Source organism: Onychomys torridus, chromosome 1 (assembly GCF_903995425.1).
Source record: "Onychomys torridus chromosome 1, mOncTor1.1, whole genome shotgun sequence".
NCBI lineage: Eukaryota > Metazoa > Chordata > Mammalia > Rodentia > Cricetidae > Onychomys > Onychomys torridus.
Window position 1 is genome coordinate 40,889,989 of NC_050443.1, and position 23,031 is coordinate 40,913,019.

The 23,031-nt window shown below is 43.3% G+C and overlaps 1 protein-coding gene across 1 annotated transcript in view; it reads right to left on the reverse strand.

The window, feature by feature from the left end:
• The window catches only part of Gabrg3 (gamma-aminobutyric acid type A receptor subunit gamma3), a 611,436-nt gene extending 592,549 nt beyond the window's left edge, over positions 1-18,887 (reverse strand). The window contains exons 1-2 of the mRNA XM_036189088.1: positions 18,418-18,887; positions 13,684-13,832 (exon numbers count right to left, since the gene is read on the reverse strand). Of these exons, the coding sequence (XP_036044981.1) occupies positions 13,684-13,832; positions 18,418-18,470 (202 nt within the window). The 5' untranslated portion in view covers positions 18,471-18,887. The remainder of the gene's footprint in view (positions 1-13,683; positions 13,833-18,417) is intronic.
• Between the last annotated feature and the right edge of the window lie 4,144 nt (positions 18,888-23,031).

Sequence of the window (23,031 nt, forward strand, 5' to 3'; positions counted from 1 at the left end):
TTTAGTATTACTTGTACATTTATGATCTGGGGGCTGAACACTTTGTATTGGATAACCAACTAAGGAGCTTATCCCTGGCAAAGACTTTCTCCCACTCTCTGCAGTCTCAGGATTCTTTAGTTCCTGTAGTCCTTTCCATAGGTGAGGGCCCATGAGATTGCCCCTTTCCATGTTAGCATGTCTACTGATGTCATCCTTCTTCATGGCTTGTTTAGACAGCCATGTTGTTGAGGTATCATGGGTAAAGCTTCCCTGTCATTTCTAGGAGACATAATCTCACAGCAGTTTTCCTGATCCTTGGACTCTAATTATCTGTCCATCCCCTCTTCCCTGATGTTCACTGAGCCTTAAGGGCAGGATTTGTGTTATAGATGTATCAATTAAGGCTGGGTACTCCATAGTCACATTTTCTCTACATTTTTGACAAGTTATGGTTTTCAGTTACAGTCTCTGTCTATTGCAAAGAGAAGCTTCATTGGTGGGGGTTGGAAGTTATTGGCGATATAAGGCTAAGTATTTAGAATGCAATTAGAAATTCACAGTACATTCTCCTATTAGATCCATGACCTCTACATGGTAGTTGGCTAGACTGACAGTACCATGAACAATTTCTCTTCTGCTGAGAGGTTGGTTCTGAAGTCTAATAAGAGAGCTGTTGAGCACCACCAAGGTATGAGTGCCACTGTTGCATCCTTAGGGTTATCATGTTATAATGATCATTGTGATTCATAGTTATATATGAACTATTGGTTATTTCCCCCACCTGGAAGCCTGCACAGCATTTTTCAGTACTATGAAGACTAGTCCTCATGTCAGATCCAGGTTGGGTCTTCTAGGTCTAATGTCCAAATTTCATTGTGTTTTCAGCAATATAGACTTGACTTTAACCTCTGGGAAACAACCAGGAGCAACTGCAATAGCCTATATTATTTGGGGAGTCCCTTGAACTCCCTTGACCTACAACTTAAAATGAGGTTTCTCATGCCTGGCATTGTTAGGTAGTCTATGGCTCCTGGAGAGAATTATCAGCCCAAATGGGGTGGTTTACCCTAATATGCATATACACATCATATGCAATTTTAGAGAAGTAAATAGTAGGACTCCTTGTGACTTTTTTCAGAAATTCCCTCCTCCCTCTCTTTAAGTATTGAGTTCTCTCACTTCTTGCCAGCTAGCTCCCCCTCCATTTTACCCATTTCCCTTTTAAACCACTTCGGTCATTTCTCTCTCGAGAGTTCCTCCTGCATCCCATGGTACCTTTTTACATTTTTGGTTTCCATGTTGTACCTGAAGACTTGGAGCTAGGAACTTCAGACAAAAGATATCATGCAGCATTTGTCTTTGTGGGTTTGAGCTACCTCACTTGATGTAATATTTTATAGTTCTGTACACTTTCCTTAAGATTTCACTTTTTCACAGCTGCATAGCATTCCATGGTGTATTTAGACCACATTTGCATTATCTATTGTCAGTTGAAGGACATTTAGGTTGTATCAATTTTCTAGCTATTGTGAATAGAGCAGTAATGAATGTGGCTGAGCAAGTGTCTGTGAAATAGGGTGTCAAGCCCTTGGGCATATGTCAAGAAGTGGTATAGCTCAGTTATACGGTAGATTTATTTTTAGCTTTTTGAGAATTCGCCACAGTGCTTTCCATAGTGGCTATCCCAGTCGTTAATCCCACCAACTGGAAATGAAGGTTCCCTTTTCCCCACATCCTCACCAGCATGTGCTGTCAGTTGCTTTCTTGATCTTGGCCATCATGACTAGAGTAAGATGAAATCTCAAAGTTGCTTTAATTTGCATCCCCTAATTGTGAAGGACAGTGTACACCTTTTGAAATATTTCTCTGCCCTTTTAAAATTTTCATTTGAGAACTCTCTGTTCAGATTCATAACCCCCTTTTTGAATGGGTCATTTGCTTTTTAGACTCCTTACATTTTAGTTATTTATGCATTCAGTGTATTAATCCTTTGTTCAGACATATTTCTTAAAAGGGAATGAGCACAGGCCTAGTCTCAGCCCACGCAGGGTACACAGCCCGCAGGGGTGACAGATGGAAAAAGTAGATCAAGCAGAGTGTGATAAAAGTGGCTGGAGAAAGTATAAGGGAAATCCAGCTCACCCAGAGCTCAGGGAAGGCTTTCCTAAAGAAGGACCTTAGAATCTGAGTCTCAAAGCTGTTAACTTGTGCAGAGGCGGCAGGAGAGATGAACAGAGACCGGGCAATCGCAGGGGAATGAACAAATGGAAAATAGTTTACAGGCTACATTTAGACAGCAGGACAGGCAGGGCCAGGCTGAAGGCCGAGGCCAGAGGGGAAAGGCTGCTATCAGACTCTGGTTTCCACTGAGTTCCAGGGAGAACAGTATCAAGATGTCTCCTCTGCCACTGCACCCAAGTCTCACACTAATTCACACACTCTGTCAGGTTTTATCTTCCTTACTGTGGTGAGCAATGTGACATCCACTTCTCCTTCGGTCTGTTCCTTGTATAACATATACTGCAGGACAACCAGGATTGTGGTGTGTGCCACAACTCATAGCAGGGCCAGGTACCTTGCAGGTCTCAGAAAGAACTGATTAAACAAATTAAGGAATTCAGAAGAAACTACCCTCAGAGAGTAATGCCGACCCTGGGGATGAGGATCTGGGAAGAAGAACTTGAATTCTTACTCACTACTGATGGGATGAATTAGCATAGCCACTGTGAAAATCAGCATGGAGGCCACTGAAAAAACTAGAAAAGGAATGCATGTTTGATCTAGCTATGCCACTCCTGGGTACACCCCCAAAGGACCCAAAATATTCTACCACAGATATACTTGCCCATCTGTGTTTACTGTTGCTCTTCTATTCACAATAGCAAAGAAATGAACTCATCCTGGATGTCCACCAATAGATAAATGGATAAGGAAATCAGAGTGTATCTACACAACAGAATTTTTTTTTCAGCTGTAAAAAGAATGAATCTATGTCCTTTGCAGGGAAATAGATGGAACTACAGAAAGACCAGATTTTGTGCATTAGTTACTTTTCTATTGCTTTGACGAAACACATGACTAGAGTTACTTATAGAAGGAAGGGTTTATTTGGGGTTTACTGTTCCAGAGGGATAAATGTCCATCACCATCATAGTGGAGGGATATGGCAGCAACTACAAATGGCAGCTGGAGCAGCAGGCTGAGAGCTCACATCCTAAACCACAAGCAGGGAGCAGAGAGGGCATACTGGAAATGGTGCATGGCTTTGAAACCTCAAAGCCTGCCCCCCAGTGACACTTCCTCCAGCAAGGCAACACCTCCTAATGCTCCCCAAACAGCACCACCAACAGGGAATCAAGTGTTGAAATGCCTGAGACTATGCGTTCCTCATTCAAACCACAACACTCAGAATGACAAGAATCACAAGTAATGTGTTTTCCCTCAAATGTGGGATGAATACACATATGAATGAAAGTACAAGGAAGTGTCTTAGAGGAAAGAGCATCAGTGGAACTTGGGAAGGGAACAGTGGGCAAGAGGAGAGGGCTAAGATGGAAGTGCCTTGCACATGTGTGGACCTTGCATGTAAATAATATACGGTGGTAAGAACCTTACATACAGATGTTTACCATGATTATAGCAAGAAAGACAGTGAAAAAGTCAACCATAGCACCACTGATTATAGACACATGTGCGGGTGAGACACTGACCTTTTGGTCTTGGTAACATTTTTTCTTTCGTTTTTATTTCCATACATTTGTCTATTTAACTATTTGTCCATGTCTCTATTTATTTATTTACTTTGATAATAGGGGAGGAACCGAGGCTTCACATATGTGTAGAGAGATGGAAGCAATCCTCACTTGCCTCCTATAATGACCAACAGCTACTAACCAACTACCTCATCAGTGCCAGGCTTTGAACTAAGTACCTTGTCCTGAATTACCTTATTCAGTTCCTACCAGAAGCACTGTCTCCACCCCCAACTCTACAAAGCACCTAAGGTTACCCAGTGAGGCAGGAATAGCCAAGATCTAGAAGCTGGAGACAAATGGAAGCTGTTTCCTCTGAGTGTCCGTGACCTGTATCAACCTTTCCCAGAACTCAGATGAGCAGGATTGCATCAGGGGTACACAGCTCCACCTATGGTAGAAGCTCCAACTAATCCATATTCTCACTGCTCTTATTTACGGAACACTTTAACTAATAGCAGAGCATGCTTGCTCTCTGATTGCACAGCAAGATAGGCCATTTCCACACCACGAAACAAACCTTAATAAATTTCACAGGACTCCAGTAGTTAAAAGTATGTTCTTTAACCACATTGCAACCAAATTAGAAATCAAAACCAGAAAGATGCCTTGAGTCACCTCAAATATTGGAGAATGAAGGTAAGACATCTGAACAGCCATTAGTCAGAAGGGAAATCAAATAGAAAGAACTTTATGATGATAATGAGAGAAGCACATAGAGATATAAGGAGTCCTGACAGAAGGAAACTCCAGAGAACACTGTGAGGATGGACACTAGGTTAGAAAAGGGATCAAGTTAATAGCGTCAACCTCCCTCCTAATGAACTAGAAAAAGTTAAAATTAGCCCAAAAGCAAATAGAAGAGTTGCAGTAGTACAAGAACAGTGAGTTAGAACACTGATGCAACTCACATTCCACCCTTCCAAGCTCTAGCCCTAAGTTTTGTCTTCTGAAACAATATTGAGGCAATTCTGACACAGTGCCAGGCTGTGAGCTGCTGGACCAATTCTCCTTTAAAATACCCTGGACATGCAATGTTCTAGCTCATCCAGCGATGTGTCTAGTGCCTCACATGTGACAGTAGGGTCCCCACCCATACCAATGGTACAGTCTTAGAGCAAGAGGATCTGCAAGGTACCATGAACCAGATGTTAGCTCCACAATGATGAGATGCAGTCAACAGCAGAGACCTGGGGACAAGACAAAGCAGTCAGCTGGAGCAGCTGTCTGAGGACTCTCTGCTGGCTCTCAGAAACCATGCTAGAAGGGAAGTCACAATAGTGTGGGTCTGGGCAGAGTGGATTGAGACACCTGCCACTTTGTGTCGCCTGGCAGAGGCCAGTGATTACCTATATTCTTGGTCACAGGCTTAATTATGGCACTTAGAGACAGAAGCCTACAGGGGTCTCTCCAAGTGTCTGTCAGGAAGCAGGAGAAATGCTCGTCTTCTGAGAATGGAGCCCAAACTCAAAGACGCTAATCCAGATGCAGCTACTTTGCTCAATTCCTCAAGTAGTGATGAATAAACATAAGAAACAAATCATTTTTATTCTATGAACTGAGCTGATTATTCAAATGAGGTCCAGGCATTTATATTTAGGATTATATTTAGGAACACAAGATTATATTTAGGAATATATGACTTGAGTAATTTAGCAAATCATACTTTTAAGAAACACTAAATTGCTTATACAAAAAGCTTCATTGTACATTTCCAATAAGAAAAGTATACATCCTAGCCCAAATTATTAATGAGCTGAACTTCTGGGTGAAACTAATATAGCCCTGTCTTACACAGAGGCCATTTAAACAAGGGAGGGGGAATGGGTTCTAATTGCTCAGGAACATGTGAAGAACCATTCCCCAAAACAGGAAGAATACTCCAGAAGGGTAACCTGCTACAAAACACAAGGGAGACTTAACCTGGTGGCTTTGAGATGTCTAATTAGTCTCTTAGGAGATGACAGGTATAATTTCTCCACCAGATTTGTTCTCCACCTCCCTTATGCATATGAATTAAATTTGTGGGAGAGTCAGTTAACTAACTCTACAGTAATAGCTCTTACTTCAAGCACAGCAATTAAGAATGTCTGTTTCCTCTCCTCCTACATCTGTTCTGAGACTGGAGTGAATACATTTACATTATTCTCTGGATATACAGTAATTGCTGGGAAGTGACAGCATGGCCGTCTGTACAGTAGGCTGTGGATTATCAGAAAAGTCTATTTCAGCTAAGCCAGGTGAGGCTGACAGGGTTAAAAAATGAAACTCTAGTTGACCTTGGTCATGCAACTCCCAGAAGAAATTAAATTGTGAACCAATAGTGCACAGTGTGCTGAGAGACCTACTTCCAACTATCTCTTCCTGGCAACAAAGAAGGGCAACTTGATATTTATTCTTCATTACTTGAGATTCAAACAGTTCCTCCTTTCCCCCACCCTCTTAACTTATTTATTCATTTTGACCTATAGATCAAACCCAGGGCCCAATGCACTTTAGGCAAGGATTCTACTACTGCACCACACCTCCAGTCTCTCCTATCTTTCTTCAGATAAGGGAATGATAATGGTAATGGACAGTGGTCTCCATCTACTATCAGTACAAAATTTGATAATCATCCAGTTCTTTGTGAAGCATTCCTTATTCATTTCAAATTCTCTCAAATGGTGTGTTCCCACCTGGAATTCTCATAGCGTGGTGGAACATGGTAGGTCCAGGAGAAGAAAGGGTGAGCGGTGCTTTCTACTTCCCACTGCTAGCACACTCTTATTGTTGAGAACTCACCTCTATGGCCAGTAGGTCTCAGACACTTATCTCACAGCTCAAAGGTTCTTAGAAATTCTCACTGAAGGAATGGAAAAACCACATGAAAAGCATTTCTTAAAAATCATATGTCACTCATATATGGGATCTAAAACTTAATCTTGTCTACATAAATGGAGAGTAAAACAGTGGCTAGCAGAGGCTGTGGGAGGATGAGCAGATGGGGAAGTGGCCATCGGACACTAAGTCAGAGGCAGAGAGAAGCTGCTGTACCACTTCCCAGGTTGGTGAGTACAGACTTCAGTGCTGTGCTGTGCATGTGCAAAGATGCACAAGAAAGGATTTCAATGTTTTCAACATGAGAACTTATCAAGAATTGGATAAAGAGACATAATGAACATGAACATCAAAAATGTTATCAAAACATCCATAAATTGAAAACTGGTGGTATATGGCAGAGTATTTAGCGAGGACACTGATGAACCTGCCATACTCCCTGGGTTATTACAATAACATACCCTACTCTTCACTCACAACCCAACTGCCTTCCAAACCACACATAGAAGTTACAATGCATTTGGGAAAACATACTCCAGAAAAGCTAGAACCTACAGAAGAGAAACATAGCAGTGAACTGTCTCTCCACGGACTTGCCCAAGAGAAGATCTAAATTAAATGTGCCTGTGGTCATTTTCACCCATCATATATGTCATCACATAGTGTAATAAAACATAATGTCATTTCTCTCAACATGACTGTAATGGCATTGGCTCTATAGCTATCACTGTGGATTTTGTCTTCTCTAATAATCTTATACTCTGAGACGTGGCCAAACTTCTTAAAATCTTTAAGATAAATTTGCTTCAGTCATTTCTGTCTTTTCCACAATTAAAGTGTTAGAAAGTTTATCTTCCTGTATTCTTTCCCATCTGACTGGGCAAGATCTTCAGACAATGGCATTCTTTGTGGTCCTAGACTAACAGAGGACATGAATTAGCATGACTTAAAACGATGGATTGTTACCAAGGAACTCCAACAGATCCATCCATAATTTAGAACTGAATAGAGAGAATCTATGAACTACAGATATAAATACAATGATTACAATTTGTGACATGGAAAGTAATTGAAGGACTCTGCAGCATAAGCAGATCTACACCCTTTGCTTTATCACTGACAATAATGCTGTGGATGGTTTAGCTTGTAGACAGTGCTGGGTGCTGGAGCTATAGGTGGAGAGATTGAGAGAGAGAGAGAGAGAGAGAGAGAGAGAGAGAGAGAGAGCGAGCAGTGTACATCTATAGTTTGGAAATGGAACTGTCCTTTAAAAAGAACACACCAACTTTCAGCTACGAACTATAGAAAATGTGTAAGGATGCTCTAGGTAGGGCCTTGTGGTCACACTGCAGCATGACATTCTTGGGTAGTTCTTGGAAAGTCAGCAATGACATTTTAAAAATGAATGCTATGAAAAACTCAGGGGAGAGACTCTTGGATCCATTCTACTGGGAGGGGAAGGAGGGTCATGATGTGAAGGAAAGATCCTTCAGGAGATACAATTAGGGATTGGGGGAAGTGCAGTTGAGCTCAGTGTGGAAGCAGGAGAGCACAGCTAGCTAGGGATGCAGCAACAGCAGAATCCAAATAAGGAAGCCACGTGAGCTAGTGCCCCTGAACACGTTGCACAGAATGCAATGGAAGTGCACAGGCAGGCAGCGAGCACAGAAGGGCGTAGTTTTTTGTGTATTTCCCTGGGTCTCAGACTTCATCTTAGAAGTACAGTAGAATTTTCAAGAGTTTCCAATCCAGCAGGTTTAATCTACTTGGTGGGAATGTCTATATCTTCTCTCCAGAGCTACTTGGGGATCCTGCCTCCTCCTTCACCAACAGCACAACCTAAGTATGGGCAGGTCTGTGTTGCTCTCCAGCAGGCCACAGCAGGGATTTGTGCAGAGCATAGAACATGCTGAGGGACTGGGAATGGAGGGTGGCTTAAAAGGGGAAGTGAGCAAGTCAACTGAGTACTCCATTAAGCTGGCAGCAAACCTGTCTACAGTATCTCAATTGAGCATCCATTTGCTGTGCTGTGACAGGGTGTGGGAATTGTTACCAGGGGTAAAGTACACTAAACTTCAACAGAATCATGACAACAAAAAAGCAATTCTGATTTTTATGAGAAATTGGCCTGCAAAGCAGAGCCCCTGAGCCAGGAAAGAAAATAACATATGCAATATCTTCCCAGGAGAGCTGCTCTTAGGCAGTTAACTCCACTCTAGCTGAATATCAGCAAGTTGCTAGAGTTTGCTAATCAGGCGCTGCTCAGTATTCAGCTGAGAAAGGAAGATGCATCCAAAGGCATTTGAGAGATGGGGTCTTTTTTCAGGAGACTGTGCTGCCCTAAGATCCAGAAAACAGCAACTCTAGGGCTTCAGACTCTGAAACCACAGAGGAGCATCCTGCCTTTCAACTTTGCACTTCACTGTTCTGTGAAATCCCTTTCACTCCAAAGCCACAGGGCCCCTCTCCTGTGAAAAATTTGCAGCTCTTTATGTACACAGCAGGAAGCCTTCCCTAACCCAGAGCATCTTTCTATGGTTCCAGTTTCCTGAGGTCAGCCACAATCCCAAACTAGGTGAATACAGTACAGCAAGATATTCTGAGAGTGTGTTTACATACTGTGTATCACAATGTTGTTACCATTTTGCTATTTTATTTGTTATTGTTGTGAGTTTCTTACACTGCCTTATTAATTAAATCCTATCACAGGTTAGGTCCTCTGTAGGACATGACATTGTAAGTGCTTTCAGGAACCCATTGAGGGTCTTGAAATATAATTCACATGGATAAGAAAGGAGCTCTTGAAAACTGTAGAAGTATGAACTTGTGGCACAGATAGGACCATTCTGCTTCCCATCCACGCATTATTGTGTGAGTGTGTGTGAAAGAGAGGCAGGGGGGGGGGGGGGAGAGTTTGAATAGGCTTCCTCAAACTTTCTAAGAACAGCAGTGACAACTGACCTTTCAGGAGGGCCCTAGAGGTCTGGGTGGAAGGTTAAGCATGCCCACTTTCTGCCTAAAAAATTCTTCAACCCAGAGAATGTGTTACCATGATGGAAGGTATCAGTGATATTGAATTTTCCCAGAACTTCAAGTTTGTCTTTGTTCTGACCAACACTGAGGAAACCAGCAACATTTAAAAATCATCTCTTTCCCAATACGCTGCCTCAAGGCTATGGAGGGTTGGGAATTTAGCTCAGTGGTAGAGTGCTTGCCTAGCAAGCGCAAGGCCCTGGGTTCGATCCCCAGCTCAAAAATAAATAAATAAATAAATCATCTCTTTCCATAGGCTCCCAAACTGTGCCATGTTCATTGTCACATTAATGACTTTTCAAATGGTGATAATGGGAAGACTGGATGAAAGGTGAATGCATGAAGCTTGTGCAATGGTAATTGCACCTTGTACTTAGACCTAGTTCATGCTGAAGAATTTTTTTATTGTTTGAAATTTTCATACATGATTTGTGTTAGTACCAAATCCATGTCCATTTCTCTTGCAATTTCTCCCACACACACACCCCCATCACCTTTCCCTTCATGTGCTCTATTTTAAACTAATAAGTTCACTCAGTACTGCCAGAATGTGCATTGGTATAAGGCTATCTACTGGAGTATGCTTAGCCTCTCAGGGACCACATTCCCAAAGAAAATAGATCCTCCTTCCCCAGTATCAGTCAGCAATTTCCAATAGTTCCTCAGTCAGGAGTGGGACAATGTACCCCGCTCTCATTCATACTAGGATTTTGGCTGGCTTGACTGTATGCAGGTCTTCTGCGTGTAGTCACAGCTGCTGTGGGTTCATGTGTGCACTGACCTTATCATATCAGCAGTCATCCACTACCTCTGGCTCTTACATTCTTCCCATCCCCTCTTCTGTGATGATTCTTGAGCCTTGGGGGAGGGATGTGACACAAATGTCTCACTGAGAGATAAGGACTCCTCATTCTTTTATTCTGTGCACAGTGACCAATTGTCCCTCTGTGTTAACTGCTAGCAACTAAAAAAAAAAAGAAACTTCTTTAATGAGAGTCAGAGATGCACTAATCTATGGGTATAAAGATGAGTTCTTACAGAGCAATTTATTACTAGGTTCACTTAGCAGAATAATAGTTTTATATTCTCCCCTAAGTTTTATGACCTACATGGCCACCGGTACTCTCTTAGGGTCTATGACTGCCTTAGCTACTTTCCTATTGCTATGTTAAAACACCATGACCAAGGCAACTTATACAAAAAAAAAAAGTATTAATTTGGCTCACAGTTTCAGAGGGTTATAGCATGCAATCTAACATCTTTGATCAAATCTAGCCTCCTTTGGTCAAAGGAACAACTGAGAACTTACATCTTGATCCACAGCCACAAAGCAGAGAGAGCGAACTCAAATATGGCATGAGTCTTCGAAGTTTCAAGCCTGCCCCCAGTGACACATTTTCCAGCAAGGCTGTACCTCCTAATCCCCCTCAAACAGCTGTGGGAGACTGTGAAAGTCCAACTCCTACCTTTCCCACCTTTTTAAGGGTTCTTAAGAGGAGGAAAGCGGGATAAGAAAATATCAGATAGAATGATAGGCCTAGCTGATGAGAAGAAAGACAGAAACACAGGATAGCTTCAGGAGGGCCTGGATCAATACCCAACAGCCTTTTCCATTTACTCAAAAGGGCTTTTTATAACAATGCCAAGGGGCGGGGCAAAAGACCCCCCCCCCCTTGCCAGATCAAAACACACAGCAAAGCCAAATATAGACCCTTCTAAATACCCAGTAACCATTCCCGTGGTCAAATCAACCCCTTATATAGCCCTGCGAGGTAAAGCAAGCTCAGATTCTCTGACCCTGAGTAATTTGGGCCTCCACAAACAACCACCACCTGAAGACCAAGTATTCAAACATGTGAGGCTATATGCAATGCACTATTCTCATTCAAACTACCATACAACATATCCAGTCATGGGATTCATACCCAGTTAAATTAAGGCACCTGGCATGAACTCCAAATTGTTTTAAATTTAAATTAAAGTTTAAAAAAAGTCAACTTGGCTTTAAGTCCAATCAGAAAGTTGTTGGTTGCTACATAATATTTGTTCCACTAATGCACAAGTAGCCATATCTTCCCAGGCCAGTCATCATTATAGCTCCCAAGTTTCACATACGGTTAAAAGTATGCATTACTTTTCTTCCCTGGTAACATGCATAGGGTGTTCCAGCTCTCTGAATCCTATCCAGTAGGAATGAAGCTTCCTGGTTGTACCAGCTTGATTGCTCCACATTCTATGACTGAAGTTTGTGGTATCTGCAGCAATAGTTTTACCATCAAGTTCTGAATGGTAACCAAAAGCAATGCCAATATCTTATAATGCTCGGAAAAGGGTCTATGGGACCCCACTGATAAACAACCAGAAAAGAAATAACCCATGCCTGGCCACAGGCTTTTTATTTGATAGCATATGGTGTCTGGAAGACGCAATATCCTTAGGGTTAAACCATTTAATCTCCTTTTTATATGTGTGCTTGTATATATTTAGGAAGTGTCTTTTGTAGTAGATTTCTATGGCATTTTCAGATGTCTTAGTGTTACTGATCCTTCCCCATACTCCCTCATCCTACTTTACCTTCCCATCCTCCGCACTATTTAACCCTTCCTAGTCCATTATTCTCCTGTGCCTTTACACTTAATCTGCACCCTAGCCCCTGCCCCTTAAATCTGCCCTCCCCATGGTCACTTTCTAGTTTCCTGACTTCGAAAGTGACGCCAATTTAACATAGTCATCTAAATATTTAAAGCTAACATCCACATATGAAAGATAATATGAGGTATTTGTCTTTCAGAATCTGGGTTGCTTAGGATGAATATTTCAAGCTCGGTCTATCTGAAAATTTCATAATTTCATTTTTTTTAACACTGGAATAATAGCCCACTGTAAAAACGCACAGCATTTTTTTTATTCATTAGTTGCTGGACATCTAGGCTGCTTTTCTTCCCTGGCTATTATGAATAGAGGATCAATGAATATGGATGGATGAGCAGGTCATCTGTGTAGTAGGACACAGAGTCCCTGGGGTATAAACCCAAGGGTGGTATGGCCGGATCCTGTGGTGGATCTATTTTCCCATCTTTTTGCAAAACCTCCACACTGATGTCCACAGCGGTTATATCAGTGTGTACTCACAACAACAGTGTTTCTATTTCCTCCATGCAGGCCAGCATTGGTTGTCATCTTGTTTTCTTTTGTTTTTCTCTGCATATTCTGGCAGCAGTCAACTGGAGAAATATTTTTAAAGCTGGATGGAAGTTGGAGAAGTTTACACCTTCTCATATACAAGGAAGAGAGGCATGGAAATTTGACATGACTTCTCCAGGGTCACCATGGACACACACCTTTAAATCCTCCTTCACTAACTACAGACATGGCTTCTCTAATGTCACAGTTGACACACACCTTTAAATCCTCCTTCACTAACCACAAAGATTTTGAAATACCATGCCAGTTAGAACAAAGGTAATTATAGATCCTGATACAGACAAAGTGCAGTCCTGGACTTGGAAAACTGAAGGGACTTTGTGGCGAAGGTCACATGAAAGGTCACAAGCTAATGAGGACCATCAAACAGAGCCCCATGGAAAGAGTTCTGAGAACCTTCATAAAAGGAGAGCCAATAAATCAGATTACATCAATATTAAAACCCTCCCTGTGAAAGATAATGCGGAGGAGAGAATGAAAAGAAGCTACAGATCTGACCGACAGTAAACAACGAGCAAGGCGCTTTCAACCTCAGCAGTTAAAAGGCAAAATAAGGCTTTAACAGTCCAACCTATAAAAGAGGGAATGGTATGAATCTCCATTCCCACAAAGAGAATGCACTGGTTAAAACTAAACACCGGCAGCAAGCTCAGCAGACTAACTGAGAAACGGTAATTAAAACCACAAGGATATGACAAGGAATACAGACCCACACTTGGCACAACAGCGTCAATCTCTTGGGTTTGCTACAACTCACTTAAAACTGTGATGAATACAGTAGACCTTATTGCACTACGTTGGCAATTCTGAATTTATAATTATTTAATATGAAAATTTTAAATACATATATTATCACAGTATCTTTTATATTGAAATAACAAATGGCACTCACTTCCAATGTCCGGCCTCAGCTTTTTGTCATATTCCCTCAGCAATTTGTTGAGAATCAGCGTTACATCGGTGTCTTGTGCTTTGGGTGCTAAGACCCACTTCTGGTTTGAAGGAGAGTCTTCATTCTCATCTTCTTCCACCCTCCTGGACCTGCAGTTATAACATGATGTGACACATGATTTGCAACAGTTTCAGAAGATGTCTTAAATTTGCTCATTCTAAGTGCTACTAAAAGCGGGGAAGGAGAGTTCTCAGCATCTTTCGCCTAGTCGTGCAAGTTACCTGTAACACTAAAAGAAGTAAAATGCAAATTAGGCAACATCCCATAGGAAGGATGCAATTGCTGTTAGCAGAAGAGCCCTGCCCAAGTTAAACTAGGGACAGGGCAATGGCTAAACTGACACCCAACTGGCCAACAGGAAATGGTACCTTACTAACCTGCCAAAATCAGAGTACTTCAGAGTACCTTGTAGTTCTGTTTCTAAGTCCCACCAACAAGACTGTGAAAGGAGGGAGTAGCTTTTACAGAACAGATTCATTAAGAATAGCTGACTCTGTGCCTTCCCAGTGGCCTGGACTTTGGGAGACAACTGGGTGGGCATTCTGAGGTGGCCTACTTTGCTGGCACTCAGCATGGGGGACAGCCAGGGGATGTGTTAGTTGATGAGTGAAGAATGTCCTCTGGCAATTTACACACCTTGATCACCCAAACTGGTTCATCTCTTTCTCAGCAGGCTTTAAGAATTAAATATTTTCTAGTATGCCTTCAACACTCTGAGCTCTTAAGTGGATCCCAGGGAGGGCCTGGACATCTGTGACCTTCTGTCCTGTTCTAAGAACTACAGCCCTTTCTGCAGAATGACCCATGCTTACAGGAGTTCTTATGAGGAAAAAAACCTCAAGACAACAACAGGTTTTCTCAATGAATCAGGCCCATCCAGTCACAGCACCTGGGGCTTGGAAAGAAAGGAGTTTCTTTCTACCTTGATGTGCTATTTCCTTACACGTGGGAGCCTCCAAACCTTGGAAGAGCATAAGGAACAAAACCCTGTCCTTGTTTGTCTATGAGTGCCTTGATGTCATTTTCATAAAGAGGGTGGGAGGGGATGCACTTAGAAGGATTTGTCCCCACTGGGTTCAAGCTTCTTTCTGTCCCAGCTCCCGGACAGCAGTCCATTGTCAGCTATCTACCAACATGCTTGTCCTCGGGCATGTCAGTTTCCTGAGTTAACAGGGAATCAGTGAAAAGTACAATCATTTTAAAGTTCAGCCCTTCAGCTTCACTCAAATCTTCAGAGGTACACATAAATTAATATCTACACATCAGTTCTTATCTGCATCAGTCTTTGGGTGTGTTAACAAGCTATGGAAGACAGGAGTAGTGGTCCAGCAGTCTAAACTCACACACTGCTATCTTGTCTTTACTGAAGATGGGACCCCAGGACTCCCAGAGCACACCAAAATCTGAAGACAGTGAAGTCCACACATAAAACTATGCTTTATTTACACATAATGTTCGCAAATGCTTCTAATCATTCCCAGGTGACTAGTTCAACATAACTGCTATGTAAACAGCTATTATAAGGTATTGGCTAGGGAATGAGAACTAGAAAAAGTCTGTACATGTTCAGCACTATTTTTCCAATCAACAGCTGTTTAGAGCTGTAAATGTGGAATATGTGGACATGAAAGGACAGCTATCCACATGTGTGTGTGAGATGTTGATAATGAGTCTTGTGGAATAGCTTTTGCAATTAAGCTTTTCCTAAAATGATCTGAAATTGAATTCTGTTTCATGAATCCCTCACTAGTTAGAGGATTAAAATAAGTGGTCCACAGACACCAAAACTGTTGTGGATTTTACCTAAGATGAACATTCACCACCAAGAGGAACATAGGATATTTGGTATCCCACTCAATAGGGGAATACACTTTACTACCTGTAAAACTGCATTTGTACAAAGGACATTATAGAATTTTAAATGTTCAAGTATTTAATGTCATTGGAAGCTGTATCAATAAATGCTAATATTATCACCTTACAAAAGCAAAATCAAACAAGAAAAAGCATGAATGTCCTGGATGGTGGACAGCCACATACTGCCTTTAGGACCTAATAAATTATCCCAGAACAAAGATATTTGGGGACTGTGGAAATGGGTAGATAGCTCCTCCAAGTGAAATGAGGCCTCCCCAGTGCCCTGCTCCATGCCTGTTTCTCCTCTGACCTCCTCTCGTCCTGCCCTCTACTACTCCACCACTGCAAAAGCAGTAGGTCTGCAGCTCCAAGGTCCTCACTGCCCCGACAGTCACATGTGCACAGGCAGCACATTCACTCCTCTGGGTTAACTATACTTCGATACTCTGCACAGACCCAGAAAAGCCAGCTACTTCAAGGGCAGGTTTATAAGGAGTCTCATTCTCCCTCTAGTGGTGAGAGGCGTTACCTGAAATTGCATAAGCTTCCTGAGTGGCTAGGGCAGGTGGGAGTGCTGGAGATAAGGGCATGGAAAGCCTGGGGATAAGGGCAGGGAAAGCAGCCTTCTAATCTCCTGTTGTCTCACTCTCCTCCATAGAAACCCACCTCTGCAGCTGGCACAGGGTGCCTCAGAGGTCCTTGCTCCTCAGCTGCCAGCACCGTACTTCTTCCAGTCCAGAAGATGAGCCCTTGCCCTATACTGTACCCTGAAGAAAACCAATCTTGCCTCAGAGGACCCACTAACAGGTGGACGAAGTGGAATTTCCTTTCTCTTAAAAATTCTAAATGGGTAATATATAACCTCTGAGCGCTCTGTTGCTGAATCCTAAACAGCATTGCTGCAATTAGCTTTTCCTTAAAAATAAAGCGAACACACGCTCAATCCCCAGACATTACCTTCAGTCCTTACACCTTCTCTTCATTAGGACGACAGAAACAACATCGGAAGGAGTATTCAACTTTAACACAAACTCCTAAACCTTGAAAATCAGTAAGCATCTTCAAAATAACGAAATGAGGCTTCATGTTTTCCTGTGTAATAAGTTCAGCCATGGGTGTCAGGGGTGGGGGTGGCACTCCCATTGTAGAGCCACAAGGAATCTTGTCAGAGCCTATCTAGGAGCATCCATACCAGCAAGGCACCTTGAATGCTGAAGAGAATCCTCTCAGAACTATAATAGATGAAAGATGGATGGGCCATTAAAAAGCAAACAACTAGAAAATGGGTTCTTTTTAAACTGATAAGCAATTATAATTACCAAGACCAAAAACTCTGACAGAGAAATATTAACATCAGTACATGTACCTTGGTCAGAAAGGAAAGATGAGGACTCCCAAGAGATTTCATGTTTGGAAATCTGCAGAAACCAGTCTGCTCCACCTTTCCTGGAAGCACACTTTACACTGAGGCTTGCAGAACTGTAACTACTTATAAATCTACACAACTGATCGAACCCTGGACTGCAAATCAGGCTTTTGAGTTGGTGGCTATAGGAAGAGACTCGCTAATGTGACTACAGCCTCATTGATGCTTCTGGTGGCGTCTGCTCTAAACAGAGGTCCCTCTAGATACAATCCCCTTCAAAACACACTTTTACATTACACTTCCTAGCTCCCTCCTTGGACAAGAAGAAACTTTGGTGGAGAGGCTTCCCCTTCCTGAGTGAGTGTTCAAGTCTCCAATGTCAATTCAGCAAGGGCAAGTTCTGGGGGACAGGGACGGGGCTTTCTTCCTTAGGGTTAGTTGGAGCAAGAATTTGGGAAGCCCCCCTCTCATAGTTTCGGGGAGTTATTAGAGTGCCTTCATAGTTCTTTGATATTTCACAAATGTGAATGAAAATGAAAGCCTGTGACGGCTACAGAACTTGTGACTCACAGGGATAGCTGCTTTCTCATTTGCTTTATGGTCCAGGAAACGTCAAAACAAGTGTGTTCTGGGGACGGGATGGGAGCTCTCTGACTCTTCTGGTGAGGTTAGGGAAAGCAGTGAGGGCTTTCCCAAGCCCAGGGTAGTCTGCAGTCTCTAACCAGAGCACCAGTCTGGGGGATGGAATTAAACCACGTCAGCACCTCTACTTATGTTTATGGCAACAGGCTTTAACCCTTCCGGTGCCACCGCCCTTCTCATGAGCCCTTGTCTGTCTGTGGAGTGCTTATTATGAGTTTCTGTTAGCTGACCGGTGCTGGTTTGGGGTATTCACAGTGAGGTAATTTCCTACAGCTTCAGGAAGAAGCTCCCATGTGAACCACAACATGATTCTTTTATAGAGTCTGAGGTGCTTGCATGTGATGTAGGAGCTGGGGGAGATTCAGGGCTCTTCCTGACCACATGCCCCAGCCCCCTCCAACATAGGGTGGCTGAGAAAACAGAATTCCGGGTCTTGAGGTTTCTTTTCAGTGATGGAGTGAATATAGAGTTTTAACCCATGTATGGCAGAAAGCCCCTGGATAGCTGGCAAGGGGAACAGATGAGGAGAAAGATAAGGCTACTGCCTCATTTTGATTTCCAAATTCCCTTAAAACCACCACATCCTAAAATCAATAGAACAGTCCCCACACAGAGCGGGTTGCAGAGCGCTGCAGCTGCCCTGGAGAAGGGGTCTGGTTCTGGGGGAGACCTACAGGTGAGGTGCCGGTACTGTCCCTCTCCTGCAGCCCAGTGGACGGCGCACGCCAGGGACTGGCAGCCCGCAGACAGCGCACCCCGCCGCCCTCCTGCCCCCGCCGGCCTCGGGGAACGCCGGGAGAGCCACTTACCTAGCGTGCAAGCCCGAGAACAGGCAGAGAAGAAGCAGCAGCTTCGCAGCCATGGCGCTTCGGGCTCGGGTCCGAGGCCTCTACCGGGAGCGGCTTTCCGGGAGCGCGGGCCTGTTCTCCTCCGGCTCGGGCTCTTAGGCTGCCACCGGCTGCAGAGCCCCAGGTTGGGCGGACCGGGTGGGACAGGTGTCAGCACTGAGCACTGCGCCCCCGACGGTCCCGGCTCCGCTGGGCGCACGCGGGATGTGTCCGCGCCCCGGGAGCTCTCCGCGCGAAAGGGGGAGGGAGGCGGTAGGTGGCGGGGCGCCCTCCTCCCGCAGTCGGAGACCCGCGGGTTACCCACTGCTGGGGCGGGCTCCGGGCTCTGAGCTGGGGCCGCTGGGCTCGGAGGCGGGGCGGGAGGTCGCGGCTGCTCTGGCGGTGCCTTCCAGCCGCGGCGGGGAGGAGTTTCCCCAATTAACACGCTTGGCAACGCCGGGCGAAGGCAGTGAGGTTTGAATGGACTCGGAGTTGGAGGTCGGGAAGGGGGCGGGGCTGGCGAGAAGGAGAGCTTGGGGATCCCGCAGGGAGGCGCAGAAAGGGCCTGGGGACTGGCCCGTGTCATCGATGGAGCCCTAGGTATTGGCAGTTTTTCTGCAGCGCACCCACCCCTGTTGCCTCCCGTGTGCAGTGTGCCTTCTCTTAGGGACGCCATTGCAAGTAGGTGAGATGGTTTGCCAAAAGCCGAACATCTCCGGCGTGGAGCTTTCTTACCTGGACCCCCACTGGTGCTTGTAACTGTGGCTTGCTGGGACAATATTCCTTTCTCGCCAAAAAAGAGGCTAAAACATATCAGCAATTAGTAGAAGTGAAATGGTTAAGGCCAGAGATAAGGGTTCAGAGTCCGAAAGCAAAGAACTCTCCGTTGAGTGAAACGGATGTTATTTTCACGTTCCAAACTGAAAATTGCCTATTTTTATTTGCATGATGCCTTAGAAAGCTAATCGTTCGCCATGCAAGTATTAGCTTCAGCACAAATAAGGATTTTGCTTTCCTAATTAAAAAAAGTCAATGTTTAAACAATCCATTTTCAACTACTATTCATAGAACCATGATACTTTCTTTAATACTGACTACTACAAGGTACTATCCTTCCAGACAGTCTGCCAAGATGATTATGAGAGGGGCTATGCCTGCTTGCAGGAATCCATCAGGATCGGGCCTGTAGATTGTTGGCTTTCCTTCAGAGAAGGCCATTGGACCCTCACCTAATTTCCAGCCACCCCTCCCAGTCATTTGTTTGCCAACTTTGCCCTCATTGCCAATAGCCTGGATCTGGGGAGTGGGGTGGGGTGCTAGAATAGAATATATAGACTTGGGAAAACCAGAGGAAGCCATTAAGTGAAGCCATGCTAAGTGGAGATTTTACAGTTTGGTTGTTTCATGTTCACACATGAAATCCTGTCAGTAACATCTGACCCATCCTCTGTAAGTGTGGCCAATAATCTCCAGTTCCACAAGGTGAACCGTGTGTGGGTGAACTTTGGTTTGTTGTTAGGGTCCAGGAGGAGGGTGTTGATATTGTGCATATTTCCCCGAGAAAAGGAATTTTAGCCACCCTGACAAAGAAGTGTTTTCATAAAATACAGAGAGAAGCAGGTTGAAGCTCTTGGGAATCTCCTCCCTGGTCTCCAGATCACAGAGCCAGCAGGAGGCTGGAGACTGTTGTTGATAACAGTATTGTTTTTAAGGACTCTGCTGCCTGGGTTAACATGAGGTCATTGTTATCTTCCTGCCTCCCTGGGGACTCAGGCTTACCCACCTCAACCCAACCAGGACTTTTTCTAGCATCCTTCTTTGCCCACATGTATGTTAGTAGGAATGCCTGTGTTCTCTGGAGATTCCTAACAGCCAACACTTCCCTTACTTCTTCGAGCTTCTACAGAAATCTTTCTTCGTCTCTGATTTCTGTGCCATACAATGGAACACTTCAAAAATCAGTCAAAGGATGGTTCAGTGTTATTTTGAGTCTCTTTACAAATGCAGTCATGTCTCAATTTCCTCTCTGGAAACTGGCTCTAGGATCCCTGGGAATGCTAAATCTGTCATAGAAAATGTATTAAGATTTCCATAGATCTCCCATATGGCTTAAGTCATCTCTAGATTATTTGTGGTGCCTACTATATATAAATGCCATGAAAATAGTTGTTATAATTGTCCAGGGAATAAGATCAATGCCTGTCTGGTACAGATATACTTTTTTAAGACAATATTTTTTCCATTCAAGTTGGTTTGAACCCAAGGATACAGAATCCACACACACACAGAAGGGGCACCTGCATGTCATCAACACAAAAACTTTTCAAACATTCTGCAAGAAAACTGAAAGTAAATGTAACAGTCCTTTCATGCTTCCGTTTTTGACATAGTTATAGGAACACAGGTGAAAACAATGTCAAGCATGGTTCCATAGGAACCACAAGTCAGTGTGGTTGATTCATTCAAATTCTCACAGCATAGTTCCACTGCACAATTTGAGAAAAGTCCTAGGAGGTTCTACATCATCCTGGTAGTCCTCCTTAGTCACTGTGTCCACTGTGTCTCTGAACATGAAGCTGGCCAGAGACTCATTGCTTCTTCCTTCAAGCACCACACTGCAAAGCTGTATTCTCACCATTTTTTTTAACATGCTTATAATCTGTGTTACAGTACAGACAGACTGTCACTTAGATAATTTTGTAAAATGTCAGCATAATGAGAAGTGTCCTGGGATTACATGTGTCTGTATTTATTGCTACCTGTCAATAGATTAAAAGACGTTAGACCTTTGTACAGCCCCCTGCTGGTGGTGCTTATTCTTTTCTTTTCTGCATAGGTTTGAGGTGCTATTATTATGAATGAGTACGACTTGACCTCTTCTGAAGTTTGGAGTGCTTTGCTCCACTTACTGAATACAATGGGCAAGCTTGATCTGAAGATTTTACTTTAGAAAGCCTCCTGGGACAGCCTGGGAAAAATATTTTATGCTAAATGAGTCCGGAGGGATGACATATTTAAGCAAGCTTTTGGAATATAAATATGAAAGCAAAAGGCAAGGTCAAGAATCTTCAAAGCCCCAGCTGTTAGCCTTTGATTTTTTTTCTTCCCTTGCCTAAGTTGACCAGGCTGGGGTGCTTTGCAGAACATGCACAATGCACACTCTCCTTGCTGGCTAGCCCTTCCATCTCAGCACCTGAAAAACTTAACAGCTCCATTTGGGTGAGCAGAATTACTTTCCCTTTCTAAGCAGGAAAAGGAAGGAAAATAAACAGTAAAACACAAAACTCGGGCAGGGGGGAGTGGTGCATCACCCTAAGACACAAGGCTTGAGAGTAGATCTGCAAAACTCAAAAGTCAGAACCCACAGCACATTCGTTCAGGCAGCTATGCTGTTTGGGGGAAGACCTGGACTGGTTGGTACAGCTTGTAAGGCTAGCTACAGCTCCTATCCACAGGAGGTGGGAAAGCGTGAGAGGCAGAAGCTGGCTGCCTTAGCTTGGAGATCCCCTTGTGGCTTCTTGGAGAAATACCTCTCAGGATTCCCTCTGCAGCTTCTGATGCCAGAGAGCAAAGCCAGCCTGACAGTCCAGGTACCTAGACTGTATCACCATCACTGGCTCATCATTACATTGTGGCTTTCTGAGGTTTTAGGTTTAAACAAAACCTCTCTTGCTCCCCAAATTATACTTCTAAATTATGTGGTGAGGTTGCACACTTTATGAACAAATGTTCCACTAGATCAAAAATTACTAGGTAGGATAAGATTCATATGAGAAAATGCACTAATCTTTATAGCATATGTCCATTGCCTTTCAACACATATTTACACAATAGGTACACAGGTACCACCTGTCCACCATCTACATGACACTGTTGGAATCTACCATCCCGGAGCCTGGGCTCCAAAGACTAACCTGTATTCAATCCTTCACAAGGGACGAGCTTTTATTTGACATTAAACAACCAGCAAACATGTTCTAAACAACCTCCTGTCTAGTGCCTTGTGAGCTGTGCCCATGCTGCTGTACAGTCAACAGTCATGATTTTTATCCCTATACATCGTACTAGTTGTCTATGAGAGTATGCTATCCCTTATTTACTAGGATGAAGGACATCCCTGTGTCTGTTCTCTAGTGCAAATATGTACTCATTTCTCTGGTTATTTGACTCAAACAGAATCTTCAGGTCAAAAGCCATTTGTTTACTGGTAATAATAATAATAAAAAAATATCACCAAACATGCATAAAGCAGTGTGTCCCTGTACCACCACTTTATGTCAGCTTTTGAGAAATGTAGCCTTGCTGTTCTTCTGTTCTTTTATATATATATGTGTGTGTGTGTGTGTGTGTGTGTGTGTGTGTGTATATAATTTCTTTGAAAATTGAATTTTTCATATAATATATTCTAATCACATTTTCTTCTAACTCATCCCAGATCTTTCTCACACCATCCCCCACTGATACAAATCCACACCCTTTATTCTCTCTCATTAGAATACAAACAAGCATCTGAAAAATAACAAAATAAAAAGACAAGAATAGGAGAAAACAAATAAAGAAAAGAAACAAAGAAAAAGCACAAGAAACACATTCAGA